Here is a 23,716-nt window from a genome sequence, read left to right on the forward strand (position 1 = left end):
CTTCGGAGCAGCACGCGCGGCCCCGCGCGTCGCCGACGTCGACCTCGAGGCAGCGGAGCAGCTTGATCTCGTAGCGCAGCGTCTCGTCCGAGGGGATCCAGAGCCCCGAGAGCCCCGCCGCGCGCGTCTGCGCGATGGACAGGCCCCGGGGGTACGCGGAGTCCGGCGGCGCGACGACGAGGCCCCGCTCGCCCGCGCGCATGCGCGCGACGGCGATGTCCACCGCCGGCGTGACCGGCCCGTCGATGGTGGTCCGGGAGACGACGGACCCGACGCGGAACGCGCGGCCGTCCGGCGGGAGCCCGCGGAGCCGCACGGCGACGACGTCGCCCTTCGCGGGCACGGCGCCGCGGCCCTCGGAGACCGCGCGGTAGCGCACGCCCGACGGCAGCTCGACGACGCCGGCGCTGGCCTCGCTCGGCGCCGCTGCGGGCGGCGCTGCGGAGCCGACGGGCGCTGCGGTAGCTGCACGCGGCGCTGCGAAGGCGGCAGCGGGCGGCGCGGCCAAGGCGGCAGCGGACAGGCCTCGCACGAATGATCGCCTATCAATATCGAGCTGCAATGCACGAGCGGGCGCACAGCATCGACACGCAGTGCATGAGTCGCATCATGCTAGCAAGCGGACAAGCGCGCGGCTGTGAAGCTTTGGCTTCGCTGAAATGCCACAAGCGCTTGATAATTAAGCACGGTGACGCGATGGTGCCGTTCGAGCTCGAACAAAGAAAGACCAGAGATGGTGAAACTCATTAGCCTTCTCACCGTCGGCGCGCTGCTCGACGCGACGCGCGCGGTCGACATCGATGCCATGCGCCGCGACCTCGTGGCAGCCGTCGACGCCGGCGCCGTCAAGAACACGACGGAGTGCCACGCGCGGCTGCTGACCTACGAGTACTCGTTGACCCTCCTCCCCGCGCGCGCGCCGCTCCTGGAGGCCTTCGACGCCCTGGAGCTCGAGGCGGCGTGCGGCGTGCCGCGGCCCGCACGCCGGCGCGCCGGCGTTCCCGCCCCACTCGCCCGCGCCGGACGGCGCGGTCTTCGTCGCCGTCGACGGCGCCGACGGCGGCGCGGGCACGGCCGCGGACCCCTTCGCGACGGCCGCGCGGGCCCTGGCCGCGACGCGCGCGGGCTGGCGCGCCGAAGGCCATCGTCTTCCGCGGCGGCGTCCACTTCCTCGGGGCCACGCTCGAGCTCGACGGCCGCGACTCCGGTCTCACGCTGTCGAACTACGAGAACGAGGCCGCGTGGCTCAGCGGCGGCGTGCCGCTCGCGACGACCTGGGCGCGCGCGGCGAACGCCACCTACGAGACGCGCATCGACGAGACCTTCCCCTACCGCGGCACGATCCTGGGTTTGAACGTCGTCGAGCCGCACCGGCGCTTCGTGCGGGCGCGGTACCCGAACGGCGGCGGCTCCGTCGGCGTCGAGACGCGGTCCGGCGTGGGTCAGGTCAAGTCGTCCGACATTTTGAGCTACGGCGCGCCGCCCGTCGTGCCGCCGGCGGCCCAGGTCTACGTCGCGGATCCCGCCTACGCCGCGTCCGCGTCGGAGCACTTCAACGCGTACGCGTCGGGCCGATGCGCCTTCGCCGGCGACCCGCTCTGCCCCTGCGGCGCCTGGCGCGACACGGACGGCGACGGCAACTGGGTCTCCGAGAGCTACTGGTGCAGCAACGTCTCCGGCGGCGGCTGGGCGGAGATGGACAGGGGCGACGGGTTCTGGAACGGGCCCGTGCTCCCGACGAACGTCACGCTCCGGGGCGGCAGCGACCTCGCGGCCCGCGCGGCGACCTGGTCCCCCAAGGCCCGGGGCGAGGCCGTGGTGACGGCCTGGCGCGCCCAGGGCTGGTTCGTCGACATGTTCCGCGTCGACGACGTCGTCGCCGACGGCGACGGCGGCGCGACGCTGACGTGGAGCTACGGCGGCTTCCAGGGCGGGCGCGGCTGGCAGGTCGACGGGAAGAAGGGGATCATCGACCCGCTGCCGCCGTTCTACGTCGAGAACGTGCGCGAGGAGCTCGACGAGGCCGACGAGTGGCACTTCGACAACGACACGAAGATTCTGTCCTACGCGCACAACGGCACGGGCCCGCCGCCGGAGGACTGGCAGTTCGTCGCGCCGGACCTCGCGACGCTCATTTCTGTCGTCGGCACGAAGGAAAAACCCGTCGAGGACGTCACGATCCGCGGCCTCGGCTTCCGCGACGCGTCGATCACGTACATGGACGCGTGGGGCGTGCCGTCCTGGGCAGGAAACAAAAATATTCGACACGACTTCAATATGCACGGTTTTGAATTTTTTGTCGCCGTCTAGAAAGAACCCGCCGAAAGAAAACGATCCGTCCAAAAATCAGCCGAAACGACTTCGATTTGACCGAGATAGAGAAGTTTTTGCTGGACGGGGCGTTCCACTGGTCGTTTCCGGCACAGGTGCCGTCGGGCGGCGACTGGGCGTTGCACCGCGGCGGCGCCGTCTTCCTGGAGCACACGGCGCGCGTCACCGTGGAACAGAGCAAGTTCGAGCGCGTCGACGGCAACGCGCTGATGGTCAGCGGCCGGAACCGGAACGCGACGATCGCCGACAACGAGTTCGCGTGGATCGGCGACTGCGCCGTCGCGGCGCGGGGCCGCGCGGAAAGCAAATCTTCAATCCGACTTCAATGTGCGCGCAATTGAACGGATTGCACCGGACTCTTTGACTGTGCTTCGAGAACTCAGTGGTTGATTTCCACACAGGCGTGGGGCCGCGCCGACGACGGCGACGGCAGTGCGCTCGACGTCCCCCTGCGCACGACGCTCCTGCGCAACTACGCCCACGAGCTCGGCATCTTCGAGCTCCAGAGCGCCATGTTCTTCCCTGTGTGGTCGCATACGCTCACATCGAAGTCGGGTCGAAGATTTGAGTTCCACGCAGGTACTTCCAGGCGAAGGCCGCGCTCACGACGATCTCCTCGAACGTCTTCTTCAACGGGCCGCGGTCCGCGATCAACTTCAACGACGGCTTCGGCGGCGGCAATGTGGTGGATCGCAACGCCATCTGGAACGTCTGCCGCCAGTCCGGCGACCACGGGCCGATCAACTCCTGGGACCGCCAGGCGTACCGCACGCCGCTCCGCGACCCGAGCGGCGGCTGGGCGCCGCTGCCGACGGTCATCTCGCGCAACGCGATCATCGCCAACTACGGCGGCTCCCAGGGCGTCGACAACGACGACGGCTCGTCGTGGTACGACATCTTCGACAACTTTTTCTACGGCGAGGGCCTCAAGAACGACTACGGGGGTCACGACTCGTCGTACCACGGCAACGTGAACGTCGTCCACCCCTACGACGGCCAGAACTGCATCAACGTCTGGGCCTTCGACGCTTCCGCGCCGGGCCCCTGCGTCGGCGGGCCGGAGACGGCCGAGCCGTGCTCCCACGCGCACCTCTTCCACGACAACATCTGCGTGCTGCTCACGGACGTGGCCCAGGGCTACGGCACGCAGCAGCAGGTCGCCTGCGCGGCGAAAGACGGGACCTTCAACCCGAAGGCCCCGGACCAGATGGCGAAGATGCGCGACAACCGCTACTACACGGCCAACGGCTCCGCGTTCCTCAAGTGCCCGGACAAGACGGAGCTCGCGAGCCTCGCGTTCCTCCAGAGCGGCGGCGTCGAGCTCGGCTCCACGGAGGGCACGATCCCCGACGACGCGACCATCGTGGCCTGGGGGCGCGCCGCGCTCGGCTTCTGAGGCCGTCCGCGCGCGGGCAAGGGTAATTTTGACTTCAAGTTGACACAGCGCGAGTGTAGAGAGAGAGCATGATGCGCTTCTCCTTGCTCTCGCTCTGCGCGCTGCGCCCGGCGCGCGGCTTCGCGGCGGCAGCGCTGCGGCGGCCGCGCGCGGCGCCGCGCGTCGCGCGCTTCTCCGTGAGCGGCGCCGTCTGGGAGGCGCGCGGCGCGTCGGCGCCGGTCGTCGAACTCTTCACGAAAGAGGGCTGCACGCTCTGCGACGAGGCCAAGGCCGTGCTCGCGTCCTGCCGCGACGACGCGGACCACGCGCTCACGGCCGTCGACATCACGGACCCGGACAAGAAGCGGTGGCTGGCCAAGTACAAGCGCGGGCCCGGCGCCGGCGGGTCGTCGCGCGCGACCGCCTTCGCGCGCGCGCAGGTACGACATCCCGGTCCTGCACGTCGACGGGCAGTACTGGACGAAGCACCGCGTCACGGCCGAGGAGGCCGTCGCCGCCATCGGCGAGGCCGCCGCGGGCGACTTCGCGCCGCGCCGCGGCCAGCCCGACGCGTCCCGCGCGGAGGTCTAGCGCTAGTCCGCGCGCGCTCGACTTCTTCCGGGGCACCCTCGCGCCGCGGCCGGCCCGGCGCGTCCCGCGCGGAGGTCAGTAAGCCGGGCATTCCTCGAGGTCGCCTCGCGGGCGCCGCCCGGGGAGGTTACCGCGGGCCTAGGCCGTCTTGCAGACGCAGGCGCCGGTGCCGTCGACGGCGAAGCACGTCGGCCCGCAGCCCGCGGCCTTGGTCACGGGCGCGAGCCTGGCCGCGGGCGGCGTCGCCGCGGCGAGGTTCGACCACGCGGCGGCCCACGTCGCGTTCGATACGTTGGGCTCCGTCGCGCGGACGCTCAGCACGTCGGCCCAGGCGAGCTCGATCTCGAGGGCCGCCGTCGGCGGCAGCGGCGTCGCGAGCGTCGACGCGTTCGACACGGTGCCGTCGAGGATCCGGTTCGACGAGTTGAAGAGCGCGGTCTCGTAGCCGATGGAGAAGAACTGCTCCTCGCGGCCCGTGTTCAGGCCCAGGGACCAGACGAGGGGCCAGCCGCGGGCCGCGCACCAGGACCGGAGCTCGTCGCCCGCGTCCGTGCCGAAGAGGCTCGGGAACGACGCGATCGCGAAGCGCACGGACGTCGCGAGCGGCAGCGTCATGGCCGGCATGGCCTCCCAGTAGTGGATGAGCTCGGGCCCGGCGATGGGCGCGCTCCAGGGCTCGGCGAGGAGCCGGAAGGTCCGCGCGAGCTTCGCCGCGACGACTTCGGCCGTCGCGTTCGGCCCGGCCCAGTACCGCGCGTTCGGGAGGAAGAGGTGCGAGAAGTGGTCGAGCGTGCCGAGGGAGAAGTCGTAGGCGCCGCAGTCGTGGGGGTAGGGGTGCCAGTCGCCGACGGCGCCGTGGGCCGGCGACGCGTCGGTGTGGTTGCAGAGCGCGGTCCACTCTCCCGTGTCGATGGCGGAAACGAGCAGCCCCGGCCGCACGGCCTCGGGCTCCAGGACGAGCGTCAGGTTCCCGTAGAGCGGCGAGCAGGCGTCGGAGCGGACGGCGTTGAAGAGCGCGTAGGACCCGCGCTCGTCGGCCTCCGCGAGGGACGCGGGCATGCCGCGCGTGGCGAACGGCTTCAGGCCGTACGCGCCGACCTCGACGTCGTCCTGGATGGCGAACCAGTGGCTGAAGGAGTGGCTCGCGTTCGACGGCGCGAAGGAGCCGTTGTGGCGCAGGCGGTTCGCCCACTGGTCGTCGAGGTCCTCCGTGAGCTCCGCGTCCTCCATCGACGTCGACCACGAGCTCCCGGGCGCGTCCGGCCCGCCGCCGGCGGGGATGCCCGTGCAGATCTCCGCCGCGCCCATCTCGCCGACGAGCGTACCGAGCAGGGACGCCGCGCTCTCGCCGGCGAAGGCCGGGCAGCAGGCGGCGAGCGCGGCGCGGAAGGCGCCGGAGTCGAGCACGGCGAGCAGCTCGGGCTCCGCCGCCGCGGACGCCGCCTTCGCCGACGCCTGGACCTCGGCGAAGCGCGCCACCTGGAAGTCGGACATCTTCGCCGAGGCGAGAGGGACAATCACGGCGAGCATGCGCATCATCGGGGGGGCTGCCATCCTGCTTTTCGGCGATTGTTTGACGGCTCCTTGGAGTCTCCTTGGACTTCAAGGGGGCCGCAGACGGCGCCGCGCGCCGACTACTCAAAACTCGCCACGGGAACGGGGGCATTATCGCTTCGCCGCTAGGTAGCATGCGCGCACAGACGCCTCACTTATGCTCGCCGAAGCGCCGCTTGTGGTGGGGCTGCTCGTCGACGCGGCCCGTCATGAGCTTGTCGAAGACGCGGTCGCGGAGCGCCCTGCTCGGCACGAGCGGGTGGGGCAGCTCCGCGCGCGCCTTCGCGGGCGACACGGCGGGCGGCCGCGGGCGGTCGAGGTGCCACTTGCGCGGCGCCTTGGGCGCCTCGTGGCCCCACATCTCCTCGGCGACGGAGCGGTGCACGAGGAGCCGGTCGCGCTGCTCCTTCTCGATGAGCTCGTCGATCTCGGCCGCGGGCAGCGCGACGGGCGGCGGCCGCTGCGAGTCGTCCGCCTGCCGCGTGACCACCGCGCGCCGCCCGAGGCGGTCGTCGCCCTCGGCGTCCCACTCGTGGAGGCGGATCGGGTCCTTGGCCGCGCGGATCGCGCCGAGGATGTGGTTCGCGACGCCGTGGGGCGACGCGGCGGCGACGAGCGCCGCGTCGTCGTTGCTCCGGTCCCGGGGCGTGTGCAGCTCCTTGCGGCGCCGCCGCCGCGTCGCCGCGTCCGCGGCCTCCTCCTCCTCCGAGTCGCCCTCGTCGTCGTCCTCCGCCTCCTCCGCCGCCTCCATCGCGGCCTCGAGCTCCGCGGGCTTCTGGACGCAGAGGTAGTGGATGCGGCGCCAGCAGCGCGTCGCGTCGGCGTTGAGCGGGCCCGTGCGCTCGATGGACGCGAGCTGGGGCTTGAGGTAGCCGAGCTCGCGGCCGATGCGGCTGTCCCGGAGCTCGAGCGCCAGGTTCGACGCGCGCGCGACCGCGACGGCCGCGCGGAGCGTCGACATGACCCACGGCACGACGCGCGCGAGGGACCCGTCGACGTGGCAGGTCTCGTCGAGGGCCTTCATGGCCACGACGAGGCTCTCGGGCACGTCCGCGGCGCCGAGGTTCGCCATGCCCTTGGACGTCGCGCGGCGCGCGATCGCGGCGACGGCCTCGGCCGCGGACCGCGCGAGCTGCTCCTTCATGATCTTGGATTTTTTCATGAGCTCGTCGCCCTCGTTGATGTGCTCCTCCTCCTCGGCGGAGACGGACGTCGCGTTCGTCGCCGAGCCGACGGAGCCGCCGTCGAAGAAGGACCCGCCGTCGTCGCGCGCGAGCGAGTCGCCGTCGCGCGACCTGTGCCGAATTCAAATATTCAACCCGACGTCATTGTGAGCGTACGCGACGGTGTCGACGCGACCTCTTTGGCTCTGCGTCGAGAACTCGACGAGAGCAACCGATTCGTCCAAAAATCAGCCGAATCGACTTCGATTTGACGGAGCTCGAGAGGTTTGAAGTTTGGTCAGGACACCCAAATCAGTGGTTGAATTCGGCACAGCCCGCGACGAGTCGGGCGTCGTGTACGACGTGCCCGACGCGCCGGCCACGGTCCCGAAGGGCGTCGACGAGGCCCCCGTCGCCGCCGTCAGGGGCCCGCCGCCGCTCTTGGTCGAGTCGAGCGTGCCCACGGACCGCACGCTCCCCTGCGACGCCGCGTCCGCGTCCTCCTCCGCGGTGAGCAGCCGGCTCATGGACGCGCGGAGCCTGTCGCGCGCGGCGTCCGCCGCCGCCTCCGTCGCGTGCGCCGCGTCGGAGTCGTCGAAGATCGTCGCGGGGCCCCGGAGCGCCGACGACGCCGCGCGGAGGAACCTGACGTGCGCGGCCGCCGCCGCCGCGTTCTCGTCGCCCGGCGGGCCCTTGACCGACGCGAGGCGCGCGACCTGGAGGAACGCGGCCATGGCGCCCTCGGGGTCCTCGTGCTTCGTGCCGCTGTAGTCGACGGCGAGGCGCACGACGGCCCGGACGCCGCGGATCGCCGCCATCGACGCGACGAACTGCGGCGCCTGGTCCGCGACGTCCAGATTCGGCGGCGGCTGGTGGTGGTGGTTGAGGTAGGTCGCGAGCTCCGCCCGCAGCTTGCGCTTCACGACCCGCAGGCCGCCGTCGCCCTTGGTGTCCTCGGCGCTCGACTTCGTCGCGCGCGTCCGCGCGCGGTCGCCTGGGCGGGACACAAACATACGCAACACGACTTCACGTATTCGCACGGTTGTGACATGTTTTTTTCACCGTAGAGAGACACCGCCGAGAGAAAACGATCCGTCCAAACATCAGCCGAAGCGACTTCGATGTGACCGAGATAGAGAGGTGTGAAGTTTTCGCCGGACGGGGTCGTTTCCGGCGCGGGCGGTCGCGCTCGCGGCGGCGGCCCTCGGCGTCGAGCGCGCGCAGGAAGCCCGACACGGACGCGGCCTCGTGGGTGAAGCGCCCCCAGGCGCCCGGGGGCGTGGCCCAGCGGTCCGCGCGCCGCCGCAGGCTCGCCTCGTCGTCGTCGTCGTCGTCGTCGCTCGCCGGGGGCTTGACGGCGCCGACCTCGGGCGGCGGGCTCGGCCGCGGCCGCACGCGGAGGCCGACGAGGCTGACGACGCCGCCCTCGTTGCGGATGCCGCTCGTGTGGTCCACGCCCGTCTTGAAGATCGCCGCGCCCGCCGAGCCCAGCAGCGCGTGCGCCGCGTGGTCTCCCGGGTCGACGTCGTACCAGAAGCGCGCGCCGTCGCAGGACACGGCGCGCACGACGCCCCCGAAGGACCGGGGCTCGGCGTCCGGGCCCGGCGGGAAGAGGCGCACGCGGCCGTTCGCCGCGTCGACGGAGCCGCAGAGCCGCGGCGCCTGGACGACGACGAGGCGGTCGCCCTTGGCGACCGCGACGTCCTCGGCGACGCCGACGGCGTTCGGCGGCGCCTCGGCGATGGACGACGCGGCGAGCGCCGCCGGGTCGTCGGCCGGGGCGCAGTAGAAGACCTCGGACGGCGCGACCTTGACGAGGCGCGGCACGAAGCGCTCGGGCCGCACGTCCGTCTCGTCCTCCGACTCCGTCGGCGTCACGGAGTAGTCGTCGTCGTCGTCGTGTGCGACGGCGACGACGGGCGCGGGCACGGCGAAGACGAGGCCGCAGCGCTTCGCGGCGAACTCGTGCAACAGCGCGGACCGCGTCGACAGCACCACGGCGCCGTGCTCGGGGAAGTCGGCGTCGCCCCGGAGCGCCGCGATCCGCTCCTTCGGCAGGGAGCACGCGACGCCCTGGCAGCTCCAGAGCCGCTCGCCGCGGTGCAGGCCGTCGTCGAGCTCGCTGACGAAGCACATGGACGTCTTCGCCTGCTCCAGGGTCACCGCGGCCTCGTAGATGCGTCCGCGCGCGGCCGTGCGGTCGCCGGGGTTCGCCAAGCCCGCGAGCTTCCGCGCGTGGCGCTCGCCGACGTCCTCGAGGGCCGACGCGAGGCGCGTGCCCTCCTGGGCGTGCGTCAGCGCGAGCTCCGCGTCGTCGATGGCGTGGCCCTCCGCCTTCGGACGACTGCGCGCCGTCAGGGGCAGCTCGTCGCGCGCCGAACCCGGAGGCTGCCCCTGGCTCGCGGAGGCGTGGCCCGGGGCCGGCCGCCCGCCGCCGGCGACCGCGCGGAGATCGAGGCGCCGCGGCGCCATCGCGAGGCTCGGCAACGACGGCGTCGTCGTCGAGGCATCGGCCATGCTGCCAACGCGCGGCCCGAACTTGCAGCGGGTTGCCCTTGTCAGCCAAAGTTTGCGAACGCCCGCGTGGACAATTCGCGGCGCCTGGCCGACGAGTTTCTCGTCGCCGCGCGCGCCTGCAGCGCCGCAGCCTCCGCTGCGCGAGGCTCGCCATGGTCGCGCGCGCGCTGCTGGCCGTCGCCGCCGCGCTGGCGCTCGCGGCGCCGGCCGCCGCGCAGAAGCGCAACCTCATGCTCACGCCCAAGACCCTCGAGGTCATCGAGCACGCGCGCGACCTCGCGAAGCAGCGGCGGCACACGCAGCTCGAGACGCACCACGTCGCCAGCGCGCTCTTCAGCGACCCGAACACCTTCGCGTCCAAGGTCCTCAAGAAGGCCGGCGGCGACGCGGCCATCGCGAATTCGGAGATCCGCGCGCAGCTGCGCAAGGTCGCGTCGAAGGCGAAGCCGCGGACCGACGACGACGGCGAGCTGCAGAACTCGCGGGCGCTGGACAAGGCGCTCAAGGCCGTCTTCGACGAGAAGAAGGCCCACGGCGACGGGTCCTCGGACGGCGGCAAGGGCACCGTCGCGCACCTGCTGTGCGTCCTTTTGGAGGAGCCGCCGCTGAAGACGGCGCTCGCCAAGTCGGGCGCGACGCTCGAGGCCGTGCGCGACACGGCGCGCGCCGCGGCCAGGGAGTCCTACGAGGCCAAGAGCGAGGAGGTCCACGACACCTTCGACGCGCTGACGCAGTTCGCCGTCGATCTCGTCGCGAAAGCCGAGCTCGGCAAGATCGACCCCGTCGTCGGCCGCGACGACGAGATCCGGCGCTGCGTCCAGGTGCTGTCGCGCCGCAAGAAGAACAACCCCGTGCTCGTCGGCCCGCCGGGCGTCGGGAAGACGGCCATCGTCGAGGGCCTCGCCGCGCGGATCCTCGAGGGCGACGTGCCCGAGGGTCTGCGGAATTCGCGGGTCTGGGCGCTGGACCTGGGCCTGCTGATGGCCGGCGCGTCCGCGCGCGGCGCCTTCGAGGCGCGGCTCAAGGCCGTCATCACGGAGCTCGAGCGCGACAAGAACCAGATTCTATTCATCGACGAGATCCACATGTTGATCGGCGCCGGGCAGACGAACGGGGCCATGGACGCGGCGAACCTCCTGAAGCCGGCGCTCGCGCGCGGCGATCTGAAGTGCATCGGCGCGACGACGGACGCCGAGTACATGAAGCACGTCGAGAAGGACCCGGCCTTCGAGCGGCGGCTCCAGAAGGTCGCCGTGCCCGAGCCGACGGTCGACCAGACCGTGTCTATACTCCGAGGCATCCAGGACAAGTACGAGCTCCACCACGGCGTGCGCATCCTGGACGAGGCCCTCGTCGCCGCGGCGAAGCTCGCGGACCGCTACGTGCCGGCGAAGTACAACCCCGACAAGGCCATCGACCTCGTCGACGAGGCCTGCGCGCGCCGCCGCGTCGAGCTCGACAGCCGCCCGGCGTTCCTCGACGCGCTCGAGCGGCGCGTCAACGAGCTCTCGGGCGAGCTCGAGGCGCTGGAGCGCGAGGCGAAGCTGCAGGCGTCGGGCTTCCTCCAGACCTATTTCCGGAGCGAGACCCAGGCCGACGCGGACGCGGCGCTCGCCAAGAAGCTCGACGCGGTCCGCGCGCGCCACGCCAAGGCCTTCGCCGCGCGGTCCACCGCGCGGTCCGCCTGGCGCAGCGAGAAGGCCCACTACGACGAGCTGCGCGCGGTCAACGCGGAGATCGAGGACGTGGAGCGCGACGCCGCCCAGTACGCGCGGAAGAACCGGCACGCGGACGCCGCGGAGCTCCGCGAGTCGCTCGCGCCGCTGAAGCGGCGCCGCGAGAACGCCGTGGTCGCGGCCCAGCGGGCCGCGAGCAACGCGACCTACTCGGCGACGGACGTCGTCTCGGAGCAGGATCTCGCGGACGTCGTGTCCCAGGCGACGGGCATCCCCGCGACGCGGCTCACGGCCGACGAGTCCGCGAAGCTGCTCGCGCTGAGCGAGCGCCTCGCGCGGCGCGTCGTCGGCCAGCGGGCCGCGACGGACGCCGTCGCGGACACGGTGCTGCGGAGCCGCGCGGGCCTGGCGGGCGCGTCGCGGCCGCGCGGCGCGTTCCTCTTCCTCGGGCCGACGGGCGTCGGCAAGACGGAGACGGCCAAGGCGCTCGCCGAGGAGCTCTTCGACGACGCGACGGCGCTCGTGCGCCTCGACATGTCCGAGTACGCGGAGAAGCACGCCGTGAGCCGCCTCGTCGGCGCGCCGCCGGGCTACGTCGGCCACGACGACGGCGGCCAGCTCACGGAGGCCGTGCGCAAGCGGCCCTACTCCGTCGTGCTCCTCGACGAGGCGGAGAAGGCGCACCGCGACGTCTTCGACACGTTCCTCCAGGTCCTCGACGACGGCCGGCTCACGGACTCCAAGGGCACGACCGTCGACTTCACGCACACCTACGTGATCATGACGGGCAACGCGCCGCTCAACCGGGTCAAGGACGTCTTCCGGCCCGAGTTCCTGAACCGGCTCGACCGCGTCGTCGGCTTCGAGCCCCTCGCGCGGCCCGCGCTCGAGGCCATCGCCGCGAACCACGTCCGCGACCTCGCGGCGCTCGCGCGCGACGAGCACGGCGTCGACCTCGCCGTCGCGCCCGCGGCGGCGGCGGCCATCGTCGACGCGAACGCCGGCGACGTCGGCGTCTACGGCGCGCGGCCGCTCCGCCGCTACGTGGACCAGGTCGTCGCCACGGACCTCGCGAAGCTCATCCTGGGCAAGGGCGTCCCGCCGAGCAAGCGCGTCGTCCTCGACGTCCGGAGCGGCGACCTCGGCTTCTACCCGGCGGCGCCCGAGGGCGAGCTCTGAAAATCCGGACGAGTTTTGTTGTAAACTAGCAGATCGCCACTGAACGGGTTTTTCTATCCGACGCGCGCGTTCAAAAGTCCTCGAGGAGGAAGAGCGCCGTGAGCGCGGCGACGAAGACCGTGCAGAAGGTCGCGGGCGTCGCGCGGCAGAAGGCGGCGAGCGTCGACTCCGGCGCCGTGTCGCGCGCCATCTTCGCGACGCGGCCGTCCGCGGCGGCGCGCGTCGCCTCGGCGTCGGCGAGTGCCGCGGCCGCAGCCCCCAACGGCGGAGCGACGACGGCGTCGCCCGCGGCCGCCGCCGACGACGACGCCGCGAGCGCGACCTCGTCGATCTCGAAGAACGCGCGCACGGCTCGTAGCTCGAAGAGGCTGCCGCCCGTCGCGTTCTTCGAGGTCACGAGCTGCTCGCAGAGCCGCGCGAGCAGGTCGACGCGCTGCGCGGCGAAGGGCGAAGTCGGCGACGTCTCGTAGTAGTTGCCCGCGAGGCCCTGGCCCGTGAGCAAGGCGCTGTGCGCGGGGAACGCGTCGAGGCGCGCGCCCGCGGCGGCCGCGGCGGGCCGCAGCGCGTCCCAGAACTTCTTGACCTCGGAGAAGCGGCGGTGGAGCTCCCAGGACCCGCCGCCCGTCTTGACGTCGAAGACGTAGTAGAGGTTCGTGCCGGGATAGAGCACGAAGCCGCCGGGCTGGTCCCGCTTCTCGACGCAGCGCGAGATGGTCACGAGGATCGCCGGCGCGCCGGCGGACCGCGGCGTCGGCGGCTGGACGTTCTGCTTGCGCGGCGGGCTCGACGGCGGCGTCTGCGGCGCCATGGCCCACCGACGCTGCCACCGGTGGCCGACGCTCGTCGACGGAGGCTTGGCTGGCGGCACCTCGAAGTGTTGAAGGTCAACATGCCGTTTTCAATCACGCAGCGCAGGCTGCCTCTGCTCGCTCGGATCCGAAGCCGAGTCTGGCGTCTGGCAGTGCAATTCACAAGGCGGCATGGCTGCGATCGTCGAGCAGGTGACCGTCACGAAGCTGGTCGACATCCCGGCCTTCGCCTTTTATGATGGCACGGGCATCCCCATGATCGACGAGGCCATGGCGGCCTTCGACGGCGCGCCGCTGCCCGATGACCTGCCGGCGCAGATGCTCGACCATTGCGCCGACAACATGCAACGGCTCGGCACGGAGCGGGAGCTGAAAGAGTTCCTGACCACGGGCAGGTCGAACCGGCGACCCATGTGCTACGCGCGCATGGTCATCCCGGCCGGGAGGATGTTCGGCATCCACCGCCACCCGAACGTCGAGATCATCCACATCGTGAGAGGCTGCCTCGTCGAGGACCGGCTCAAGGGCAGGGCGACCTTCTTCGGCCCCTTCGCCGAGGGCAAGGCGGCCGAGTACGGCCTCGACCTCGCGGACGAGACGCCCGACGACCTTGTCACGAAGCGCTGGGGCCCGGGCGAGGCCCTCGGCGCGAACCTCTCGAACGAGATCGGCTCCGTGCACCGGAGCTACTGCGCCGCGGACCAGGGCTGCGAGCTCTTCGTGCTCTGGGGCGGCTGCCGCGCGTCCGTCGCGAAGCCGCCGACGTACATATGAGCGGCCCGTCCTAAGCGGCGCCCCGCCGTCCTCTTAATAAGGAAACAAGGTCCGCTTACGCCCGACGGGGGCGGGAAGCGCGCTCAGTCGTAGTACTTGGCGTTCTTCTTGCGCGTCTTGCGCGGCTTGGGCGCGCAGCACGTCTTGTAGAAGATCGCGATCACCGCGAAGAGGAAGAGGAGCGTGGGCGAGACGGCGACGGCGGCGAAGACGTAGGAGCCGAGCTGGAAGGAGCCGATGTGGAACTGGTGGACGGACTCGGGGATGTAGTTCGCCGCGAGGATGCCGCCCTTGGGGAGCTCGTGGAGCAGGAGGTGGAAGCCGTGCTCGTGGTGCTTCGACTCTCCGGGCAGCCGCTCCTCGGAGGACGTGCCGTCCGGGTAGATGGTCACGCTGTACTTCTTGCCGTCGCGGTGCACCGTGCCCGTCACCTGGGTGCCCAGCTCCCACTTGCGCCAGAGGTGCTTGCCGAAGTAGCCGTGGAAGTACGCCGACGCCCGCTTGTACGCGGACGCCTCCGCGTACAAATCCAGGTGGTGGCCGCCGTTGAGCGCCGCGTCGTAGCGCGCCCGCGCCTTGCGGTTGCTCAGCACCTCGAAGGCCTGGTACTGGCGCACGAAGTTGGCCTTGGCGTAGTGCTTGTCGAACGCCGTCATGTCCTTGTGCGGGTGGTAGCGGAGCGAGTTGATCAGATAGGCCTGCTTGATCTCGTCGAAGGTCGAGTCCTTGGCCTTGCCCAGGCCCATCTCGTCGTAGTGGCTGAAGGACCTACGGTGGCACGCGGATGGTCGCGCGCCGCGCGCGGCGGCGTCCCGCACCCGTCGGAGGTCTGGGACCAGTCGAAGCCCGTGTCCTCGGCGTACTTCTTCGTCTTCTTCTCCTTGGACCGCACGTCGGCCACCGCCGCGCACGGCAGCAGCAGCGCGAGGGCCCAGCGCATCTTTCGACGACGAGAGCGCGCAGCGAAACGAACGAGCGGGCAGCCGCGGAGCCAGGCGCTGTGGGGCGCTTGGTCGACGGTGCGGCAACAACACGTTTCCACGGTGCCGTCGAGTGTGAGGATGGCGCAGCGAGCACTTTGCGAGCTGCTGCCGTGCGCGCTCTGACCTCTTCGTGAAGACCATGGCCGACGATCCCGGCGCCGCCGAGGCGCGCCTCGCCATCGTGCGCTTCGGCGTCATCTGCCTGAAACACATGCGGCGCGTCGCCCTCGGCGCGCGCCTCGCGCTCATCGCACTGGGCCTCGCCGTCGACGCCCTGCGGCCGCTGGGCCTGCGCTACACGGACGTCGACTACGACGTGCTGCGCGACGGCGCCGCGGCCATGGTCGCCGGCGCCGCCGGCGGGCCCTACGCGCGCGCGACGTTCCGCTACAGTCCTTTGCTCGCGCTGCCGCTCGTCGGCGACGTCGCCGCCGCGGGCCTGCCCGTGGGCAAGGTCGTCTTCGCCCTCGCCGACGTCGCGCTCGGCGCGCGCGTCGAGGCGCTGCTCCGCGCGCGGGGCCTCTCGGCGAACCGCGCGGCGGCGCTCGCGGCCGCGGGCTGGTATCTGAACCCCGTCGCGCTCAACCTGTGCACGCGCGGCAGCGGCGACGCGGCCGTCGCGGCGCTCGTCGCGGGCGCCCTCGTCGCCGCGGCGGCCCCGGGGCTCCGCGGCGCGGCGGCCGCGGGCGCGGGGCTCGGCCTCGCGGCGCACGCGCGGCTCTACCCCGTCGTTCACGCGCCGGCGTTCGCGCTCGCCTTTTTGCGACGCGACGGCGTGACTCGCGCGCTCGCCTTTGGCGGCGCCTTCGCCGCCGCGGCCGCCGCGCCGACGGCCCTCGCCTATTTCTGCTACGGATCGACCTACGTCGACAACGCGCTGGCCTACCACGTGACGCGCCTCGACCACCGCCACAACCTCGCGGCCTTCTGGCTGCCCATCTACGCCGTCGAGGGCCTCCCGGGCGGCTCGCGCTTCAAGCCGCTCCTGCGGCGCGCGCTCGCCGTCGGGCCCTTCCTCGCGCACGGCGCGCTCCAGGCGGCGGCGGTCAGGGCAGGACAAGAGAGCGAAATTCCAAACTTCGAAGGCTCCTTTCTCGGCCGTTTTCCACTCGTTTCGGCTGATTTTTGGACGAGCGATCATCTCTCGGAGCGGTCTCGAAGCGTGCATGCGTTTTCCGGAACGCGCGCGCGCGGAACACTCACGTTGAAGCGACGTTGAATCTCTCTTGTCCTGCCCAGGCGGCGGTCGTCGGACTGCGCCGCGACCTCGCGGCGACGGTCTTCGCGCAGACGCTCCTCTTCGTGGCGGCGAACAAGGTCTGCACGGCGCAGTACTTCTGCTGGTGGCTGCCCTTCGCCGTCGTCGTCGCCGGGCCGGGCCTCGTCCACGCGCGCCACGGCGCCGCGAAGCGGCGGACCGTCGCGCGCGCGCTCGGCTCCTGGGCCGCGGCGCTCGCGGCCTGGCTGGCCGTCGCGTTCCGCTTGGAGTTCGCCGGCGACGCGGCCCACGGCCCGCTCTGGGCCCTGGGCCTCGGCTTCCTCGGTGCCAACGCGGGGCTCCTCGCCGCGGTCCTCGACGCGGGCGGCGTGTCCTAACTCGGGCGTTGTACGACACTACCGCTTCCACTTAGAGCGCGCCGAGCCCTCGCGCTCCGCGGCGAGGCGCCGCGACTCCTTCGCCTTCCCCTCGGACGTGCGCCAGTCCGCGCGGCGGTGCGTGAAGACGACGAGGCTCCACCGCTCGCCGGACGTGACGTCGCCGACCGCGTGGGCCACGTCCGCGTCGTGCGCCGCCGCGCCGCCCAGCCCGCGCGGCGCGGCGACGACGGCGCCGTCGGCGAGGAGCAGCAGGTCGCCGCCCGCGTAGCCGTCCTCCGCGGAGAGGTTGACGCTGATCGACGCGTCGCAGCCGTCGCAGTGGAAGCCGAGCCGCGGCCGGCTCGACGGGCTGTACTTGCGCACGAAGGCCGTCGCGTCCTCGGGCGTCGCGCCCAGGATCGCCGCCGCGGCGCCGAGGAGCCGGTCCCGCGCGTCGCGGCCCAGGAGCTCGCCGAGCGACGGGACGTCGACCTGGTGCGCGGGCGCGCCGTCGACGGAGTCGATCTCCGTGCTCGCGGCGCCCGTCGCCGCGGACAGCATGTGCTTCGCGCCCCAGGTCCGGAGGCTGGCCGCCTCCGCCTCGGAGAGGACGCCGTCGACGAACGCTGTGGCGCCTTGTCGAAGGAGCGCTTTCTCGGCGCGCGCGAGGTCCTCCGGCCGCAGCGGCAGCGACTTGAGGAGATGCCGCGCGTCGACGTTTTCGATGCTTCCGCGCAGCACCTTGTTCACGTTCTTCGGCGTCTGCGATTCGACGAGCGCGAAGAGCGGGTGCGGGCGCAGTGCGAGCGCGCTGGCTAGTAGTGGGAGCAGGAGGAGTCGTCGTACGCGCATGTTTGGTGCGTGATCGCGCGACTCGTTCTGGAGCGTTTTGGATGAGTTTATGCGTTCGCGGAGCAACAAACGCGCCCTACAAAGGGCAAAAGAACAGGCCCATTGCAAAATCCTTGTGGCAAAGGCTGATCGAGCAGCGGCCGATCGGCGATGGCCGCCGCCGTCGCCGTCCCAGTCGACGCCCTGGGCAGCGCCCACGGCACAGTCGGCGCCCTGGCGGCGCCCGCAGCAACGCCGCTCAACACCCTAACAACACCCGCAGCACCGCCGCTCAACACCCTAACAACGCCCACAACACAGTCGACGTCGTCCCTGTCGACGCCCGCGGCGCTCTTCGCCGAGGCCGCGGCGCTGCGCGGCGACCGCGAGGCCTGCCTCGTCAAATGCCGGGTCCTCAACGACCGGTACCCGGCGCACGCGCGCGCCTGGGCGCTGCGGTCGACGCTCGAGCTCGACGCCGCGACGGCCCTGGGCTTCGCCGAGCGCGCCGCGGCGCTCAAGCCGGAGCTCCCGGACGCGGGAAAAGCGCTGCGGCTCGCGCTCACGCGCCGCGCCCGCGGTGTCGGCGGCGCGGCGGAGCGGGCCGCGCTCCTGGAGCGCGCCGCGCGCCTGCGCCCCGCGGACGCCGAGGCCTGGTTTCGCCTCGGCCGCTGCCACCGCGAGGCCAAGGACGCGGCCCGCGCCGCGGCCGCGTACCGCGAGGCCGCGGCGCTCGACCCGGACCACGAGCGCGCGACGTTCTGGCTCGCGGCCTGCGAGGGCCGCGCCGTCGCCGGGCCGCCGCTGGACCACGTGCGCCGCCTCTACGACGGCTACGCGGACCGCTACGACGACCACCTCACGTCGGCGCTCGGGAGCCGCGCGCCGCGGCTCGCGGCCGAGGCGCTCGCGCGCGCGTTATCGGACGGCCCGGCGGCGCGCGTCTTCGACCTGGGCTGCGGCACGGGCCTCTCGGGCCTCGCGCTCCGGGCCGCGGGCGTCGTCGGCGGGGACCTGTTCGGCGTGGACCTCAGCGAGGCCATGTGCGCGAAGGCGCGCGAGACGGGCGCGTACGCGTCCGTTCAAGCCGGCGAGCTCCGCGCGTTTTCCCGCGTCTCTTCGGACTTTTTCCCGCGGGGCTCGATGACGAAGAATTCGTCGGGCGGACTGACATCGCGGCGCCGCAGCGATGCGGCGCCGCCCCTGATGACAACTCGACAATTCATATAGACTTCACCTTCCGCCGAGAGCTCGACGACGGTTCTTCGGGCGTTCCGAGCGTCCGGGGAGCGCCCCGACCCCCCCGCCGCGCAGGCGCGGCGCTCGAGGCGAGCGGCGGCGGCTACGACGCGTTGTGCAGCAGCGACACGCTGCCCTACTTCGGCGACCTCGCGCCGTTCTTCGCCGCGGCCTTCGCGGCGGCGAACGCGGGCTGCGTGCTCGGCCTCACGCTCGAGGACACGCTCCCGGGCGCGGCCGCCGACTACCACGTCGCGCTGAGCGGCCGCTGCCGCCACGCGCCCGGGTACGCGACGTCCGCCGCCGAGGCCGCGGGCTGGGCGACCGTCGCCGCGACGTCGGCGACGCTCCGGCGCAACGCCGGCGCGGACGTCGCGGGCACGGTCTACGTGTTTCGTAAGCCCTAGTTGTGTGCGCTGGAGAAGATCGACGTCGGCGCCCGCGTCCGCGCCTCGGGCTCGCCCGCGCCTCAGGCTCGCCCGCGCCTCAGGCTCCGCCGATCGGAAAGCCGTCTCCTTACATACAGGCTTACTAGCCTGAGTTCTACTACGCCCCTTGGAAGTACCTGAGGCCTACCTATGCCTCTCCCTCTCCCTCGGCGAGTCCCCGTCCGCGAGGTCTCCGGCGAGGCGCGGCCGCGCCTCGCTCGCCGGTGCGCGCCTCGCGCCGCGGCCGCCGACGAACCGGCCCACATCCACCTCGCGCGCGCGCGCTCCGCGGCCTCCGCGTGTTAGCCGACCCTCGCCTCGCGCGCCGCCCCCGAGCCGACGGCGGCGAGGATGGCCGCGTTGCACGCTTCCGGGTTCTCGAGGTGGATCTGGTGGCCCGCGTCCGGCACGAGCACGAGCTCCGCGCCGAGGTCGGCGACCGCGCGCTCCGTGAGGCCGTTGAGCATCCAGTCGCGCTCGCCGTAGAGCACGGTCGTCGGCGGGAGCGACGGCGCGCGCGGGTCGTCGACGAGCGCGCGGCGCGCGTAGATGCCCCGCAGCGCGTCGTCGCGGTCCGCGGGCTTGAACAACGTCGTCAGCACCCACTCGCTGCTCCCCGGCAGGGCGTTGATGTTGTAGAGGTAGTCGGCGAAGGCGTCGGGCACGTCGCCCGCCCGGCGGTACAAATGCTTGACGACGGGCCGCGCGCGCCGGCTCTGGTCGCCCAGGAGCCGGATGAGCCTGTGCCGAATTCAACCACTGGTTTGGGGGGTCCTGACCAAACTTGAGAATTCTCTAGCTCGGTCAAATCGAAGTCGATTCGGCTGATTTTTGGACAAATCGATTGCTCTCATCGAGTTCTCGAAGCCAAGCCGAAGAGTCCGGCGCAATCCGTTCAATTACGCGCACATTGAAGTCGGGTTGAAGATTTGATTTCCACGCAGGGATGAGCGATTGGGGCGTGACGTGATAGTCCCACAACGCCACGAGCGGCCGCCCGAACGAGAAGCACGCGTAGCGCGGCCGCGCCGCGGCGGCGAGCGCCGCTTCTAAAGCGTCGTCGTCCAGCCCCTCCGGGTGGCGCGGCACGCCCGCTGGCGACACGAGGACGAGTTTGTCGACGGCGCCGGGGTGGCGCAGCGCGTAGTGCGCGGCCAGGAAGCCGCCGACGGAGTGGGCGACGAGCGTGAACGGCGCGCCCGCCGGCAGCACGCGCCGCCGCCAGGCCTCGAGCGAGTCCGTGAACCAGGCGACGGCGCCGTCGGCGACGTCGTCGTCGCCCGACGTCTCCGCGCGCGCGAGCGGCGTCGGCCGCGCCGCGCGCGCGAGCGGCGTCGGCCGCGCGGGGAACCCGCCCGGCCGGTCGCTGCAGCCCTGGCCGAGCCAGTCGAAGGCGAGGACGCGGCGCCGCGCGTCGACGGCTAGAGTCTCCAGGTTCCGGAAGAAGACGCCCTTGCCCGCGCCGAAGCCGTGAGCGACGACGATCGGCGACGCCGTCTCGACGCGCGGCGGGTCGACCGCGACCGTCGAGATCTTCACGGGGTGCGGGATCTGCGGGATGACGATCTCGGGCGCGAGCCGGTCGACGCGCGCCTTCGTCGTCGATTTGATGAGGAGCTCCTCCTCCGCCGCGAGCGCCTTGGCCAGGCGCGTCTGCTGCGTCGTCTGCGCGAAGAAGGTCGGCAGGAGGCTCCGGGGGAAGCGGCGCTCCCGGGGCGTCGCGGACGCGGCGAAGCGGCGGACGATCATGCGTCGCATGGGTGCTTCGGGTCCGAATCTCAAAGCTTAATCGTCCTCCATCGATTGGTTCCGAGGCGCGAGCAGATCTCAACCAGCTTTTTGAGGTTTGTTGTGGCAATTTGGACGGCGCGACGAGCTGCTGCGAGGAGCAGCCGCGCGCGGCCTCGAGCGCCGCGGCTAGATCACGCGCGCGCGAGCTGTAAAAAAAACAGCAGCAGATGGACTACATGCCCGACCCCAGCGCGCCGTCGCCGCCGCCGCCGCGGCAGCAGTCGCCGCGGTCCGACGCGACCTTGACCGGCGCCACGCCGCCGCCGAAGCGGTCCAAGTGGAACTCGCGCACGGAGTTCCTGCTCGCCACGGTCGGCAATTGTGTCGGCGTCGGCAACGTCTGGCGCTTCCCGTACCTGTGCTACCGCAACGGCGGCGGCTCGTTCCTCGTGCCCTACTTCCTCGCGCTCCTCCTGCTGGGCATGCCGCTCTTCCTCCTCGAGCTCGCGCTGGGCCAGCGCTTCGAACTGGGCGCGACGCACGCCTACGGCAAGCTGCACCGGCGGTTCCGGGGCGTCGGCGCCGCGGGCACCTTGATGGCCTACGTGTGCCTCTGGTACTACAACGTCATCCTCGCGTGGACCGTGGTCTACGCGGCGCACAGCCTGCGGCCGCGAGTGCCCTGGGGCGCGGACGGCGTCGACGCGGAGCGCTTCTGGGAGGCGCAGGTGCTCCACGAGTCGTCGGGCTTCGACGACTTCGGCGAGCGCGGGCCCGCGTCCGCGGCGCTCTTCTTCGCGCTCGTCCTCTCCTGGACGTGCCTGTTCCTCGCGACGCGGCACGGCGTCCACAGCGCGGGCAAGGTCGCGTACGTCGCCGCGACGGCGCCCTACGGCATCCTCGTGTTGCTGGTGATCCGCGGGCTGACGCTCCGGGGCGCGGCCGAGGGCCTGAAATTCTACGTGAGGCCCGACGCGCGGAAGCTCGCGACGCCGCGGCCCTGGCTCGACGCGGCGAACCAGATCGTCTATAGCCTGGGCGTGGGCACGGGCCAGATGATCGCCTTCGGGAGCTACAACCCGGCCGACGAGGACGTCGTCGCGGACTCGCTCGCCATCGCCGGGGCAGGAAAAGAGTGCGACATTCCCAAGGCGCATCTCTCGGCCGTTTTCCGCTCGTTTCGGCTGATTTTCGGACGAGCGATCATCTCTCGGAGCGGTCTCGAAGCGTGGGTGCTTTTTCCGGAACGCGCGCGCGCGGACCACTCGCGTTGAAGCGAACTTGAATCACTCTTTACCCTGCCCAGGCCATCGCGGCGTTGAACTCGTGCACGTCGCTCTTCGCGGGCGTCGCGGTCTTCGCCATGCTCGGCCACAAGGCGCGGCGCGACGGCGCGGACGTCGGGGACGTCGTGGCGAGCGGCGAGGGCCTGGCCTTCGTCGCCTACCCCGACGGCTTATCTTCGTTGCCCGCCGCGGGGCTGTGGTCGTTCCTCTTCTTCGTCATGCTCTTCGCGCTGTGCCTGGATTCGGGCATGGCCATGCTCGAGTGCTGGACGACGATGCTGCGCGACTTCGGCGTCTTCTCCCACGACGCCGAGGAGCGGTGGACGGTGCTGGGACGGCGGCCGCGGAGCCAGGACGTGGTCGTCGGCGGCTCGTGTCTCTTCGGCTTCTGCGGAAGCCTGCTCTTCATCACGCGGCCGGGCATCTACTGGTTCGCGCTCGTGGACCGCTACGTCATGTGGGGCGTCTTCCTCGTCGCCGCCGTCGAGTGCTGCGGCGTCGCGCACGTCTACGGCGCGCGGCGCTTCGCGGACGACGTCCGGAAGGCGACGGGCCGGGCGGTGCCGCGCTTCTTCCTCTTCGCCTGGAGCTGGGGCACGCCGGCCTTCTGCGTCCTCCTCGCGGGCGCGTCGTTCCAGAGCGCCTTCGCGGACTCGACCTACGAGGGCGCGCGGTCGACGGCGAGCGCCAAGGCCATCGGGTTCCTGCTCATGGTCGGGCCCGCGTGCCTGATGGCCGGCGGCGCCTTCGAGCGGCCGTCGCCGTCCTACTGCGCCGTCGAGAAGCCCGCCGCGAGCGTCGAGCTCACGGCCGTCGCGGCCGCGTCGCCGACGAAGGGGGGCGGGCGGCTCGCGCGCGCGGCGTCGGGCGCCGAGTTCGTGTAATTTGTTTGAGGTTGAGAGTGCACTAGTGCATGACGATGGGCTGCTCATAGGGTTCCAGGGCTGCGATTCGGCCTGCGACGGCCGACGCCGCGCTGCCGACGAGATGACGGCCGCGTACCTGCTGCTGCTGCCGCTCCACGTCGCGGCGACCTGCACCGAGCCGGTCGAGACCTGGCTCCTGCACCACCGGCGGAGCGGCTCGACGAGCCTGCGCAACTGGCTGGCGAACCTCAGCGGCCCGAAGCGCTGGTTCTCGCTCCAGGTGTCGCCGCGCTACTTCAACGACACGGCGTCGGTGACGCCCGCCTGCTGGGACCTGGGTGCGCGCTACCGCGCGCTGGGGCGGCCGGCGCCGCGCGCCGCGGCGACGGTCACGCACCTCCGGGAGCCCCTGGCGCGCGTCGCGTCGGAGTTCGCCTACCGCGGCCCCGCCGGCGACGCCGCCGAGGCCTGGCGCGCCTGGCTCTCGCCCGCGGCGCGCTGGTCGCGCGACGGCCTCTACGGCCCGCCGGGCGGCCCGCGGGCGCGCTGGGCGCCCGTCGACGACTACTACGTGCGGAGCCTCGCGCCGCGGGGCTGCGAAGGCGCCTGCGCCCCGGGCCCCGCCTTCGGCCGCATGGGCACGCTCGGCTGCGAGGTGGCTTGGCCGCCGCCGCGCCTCGGCGACGGCGACCTCCGGCGCGCGATGGACGCCGTCGAGGGCCACGTCGACGCCGTCGTCGTCGCGGAGCTCTCCGGCGACCCGGCGCTCCACGCCTGGCTCCTCGAGGACGTCCTCGGGGGCTGC

The 23,716-nt window shown here is 72.0% G+C and overlaps 6 protein-coding genes across 6 annotated transcripts in view; 4 read left to right on the plus strand and 2 right to left on the minus strand.

The window, feature by feature from the left end:
• The window catches only part of AURANDRAFT_72130 (hypothetical protein), a gene marked incomplete at both ends in the record, with an annotated part of 6,575 nt that extends 5,964 nt beyond the window's left edge, over window positions 1-611 (minus strand). Inside the window, 2 exons of the mRNA XM_009041195.1 lie at window positions 44-542; window positions 580-611. Of these exons, the coding sequence (XP_009039443.1) occupies window positions 44-542; window positions 580-611 (531 nt within the window). The remainder of the gene's footprint in view (window positions 1-43; window positions 543-579) is intronic.
• Window positions 612-805: 194 nt separating this feature from the next.
• On the plus strand, window positions 806-2,310 carry AURANDRAFT_66115 (hypothetical protein; the record flags this gene model as incomplete). Its single annotated transcript, XM_009041174.1, has 2 exons — window positions 806-967; window positions 1,141-2,310. 2 exons carry the CDS (start codon window positions 806-808, stop codon window positions 2,308-2,310), a joined length of 1,332 nt encoding a protein of 443 aa, XP_009039422.1.
• A 561-nt stretch (window positions 2,311-2,871) lies between these two features.
• AURANDRAFT_66116 (hypothetical protein) lies at window positions 2,872-8,027 on the minus strand (the record flags this gene model as incomplete). The annotated part of the gene is made up of 4 exons (XM_009041194.1): window positions 2,872-3,174; window positions 4,454-5,776; window positions 6,051-7,146; window positions 7,288-8,027. 4 exons carry the CDS (start codon window positions 8,025-8,027, stop codon window positions 2,872-2,874), a joined length of 3,462 nt encoding a protein of 1,153 aa, XP_009039442.1.
• Window positions 8,028-9,761: 1,734 nt separating this feature from the next.
• Window positions 9,762-12,386, plus strand: AURANDRAFT_30138 (hypothetical protein; the record flags this gene model as incomplete). The annotated part of the gene is made up of 1 exon (XM_009041175.1): window positions 9,762-12,386. The coding sequence occupies one exon, from the start codon at window positions 9,762-9,764 to the stop codon at window positions 12,384-12,386; it is 2,625 nt and encodes an 874-aa protein (XP_009039423.1).
• Window positions 12,387-15,091: 2,705 nt separating this feature from the next.
• On the plus strand, window positions 15,092-16,548 carry AURANDRAFT_66118 (hypothetical protein; the record flags this gene model as incomplete). The annotated part of the gene is made up of 2 exons (XM_009041176.1): window positions 15,092-15,997; window positions 16,192-16,548. 2 exons carry the CDS (start codon window positions 15,092-15,094, stop codon window positions 16,546-16,548), a joined length of 1,263 nt encoding a protein of 420 aa, XP_009039424.1.
• Window positions 16,549-20,995: 4,447 nt separating this feature from the next.
• On the plus strand, window positions 20,996-22,943 carry AURANDRAFT_54456 (hypothetical protein; the record flags this gene model as incomplete). The annotated part of the gene is made up of 2 exons (XM_009041177.1): window positions 20,996-21,879; window positions 22,548-22,943. The coding sequence occupies 2 exons, from the start codon at window positions 20,996-20,998 to the stop codon at window positions 22,927-22,929; spliced, it is 1,266 nt and encodes a 421-aa protein (XP_009039425.1).
• Between the last annotated feature and the right edge of the window lie 773 nt (window positions 22,944-23,716).

This window comes from Aureococcus anophagefferens (genome assembly GCF_000186865.1).
Source record: "Aureococcus anophagefferens unplaced genomic scaffold AURANscaffold_19, whole genome shotgun sequence".
In the NCBI taxonomy this organism is placed as follows: domain Eukaryota; class Pelagophyceae; order Pelagomonadales; family Pelagomonadaceae; genus Aureococcus; species Aureococcus anophagefferens.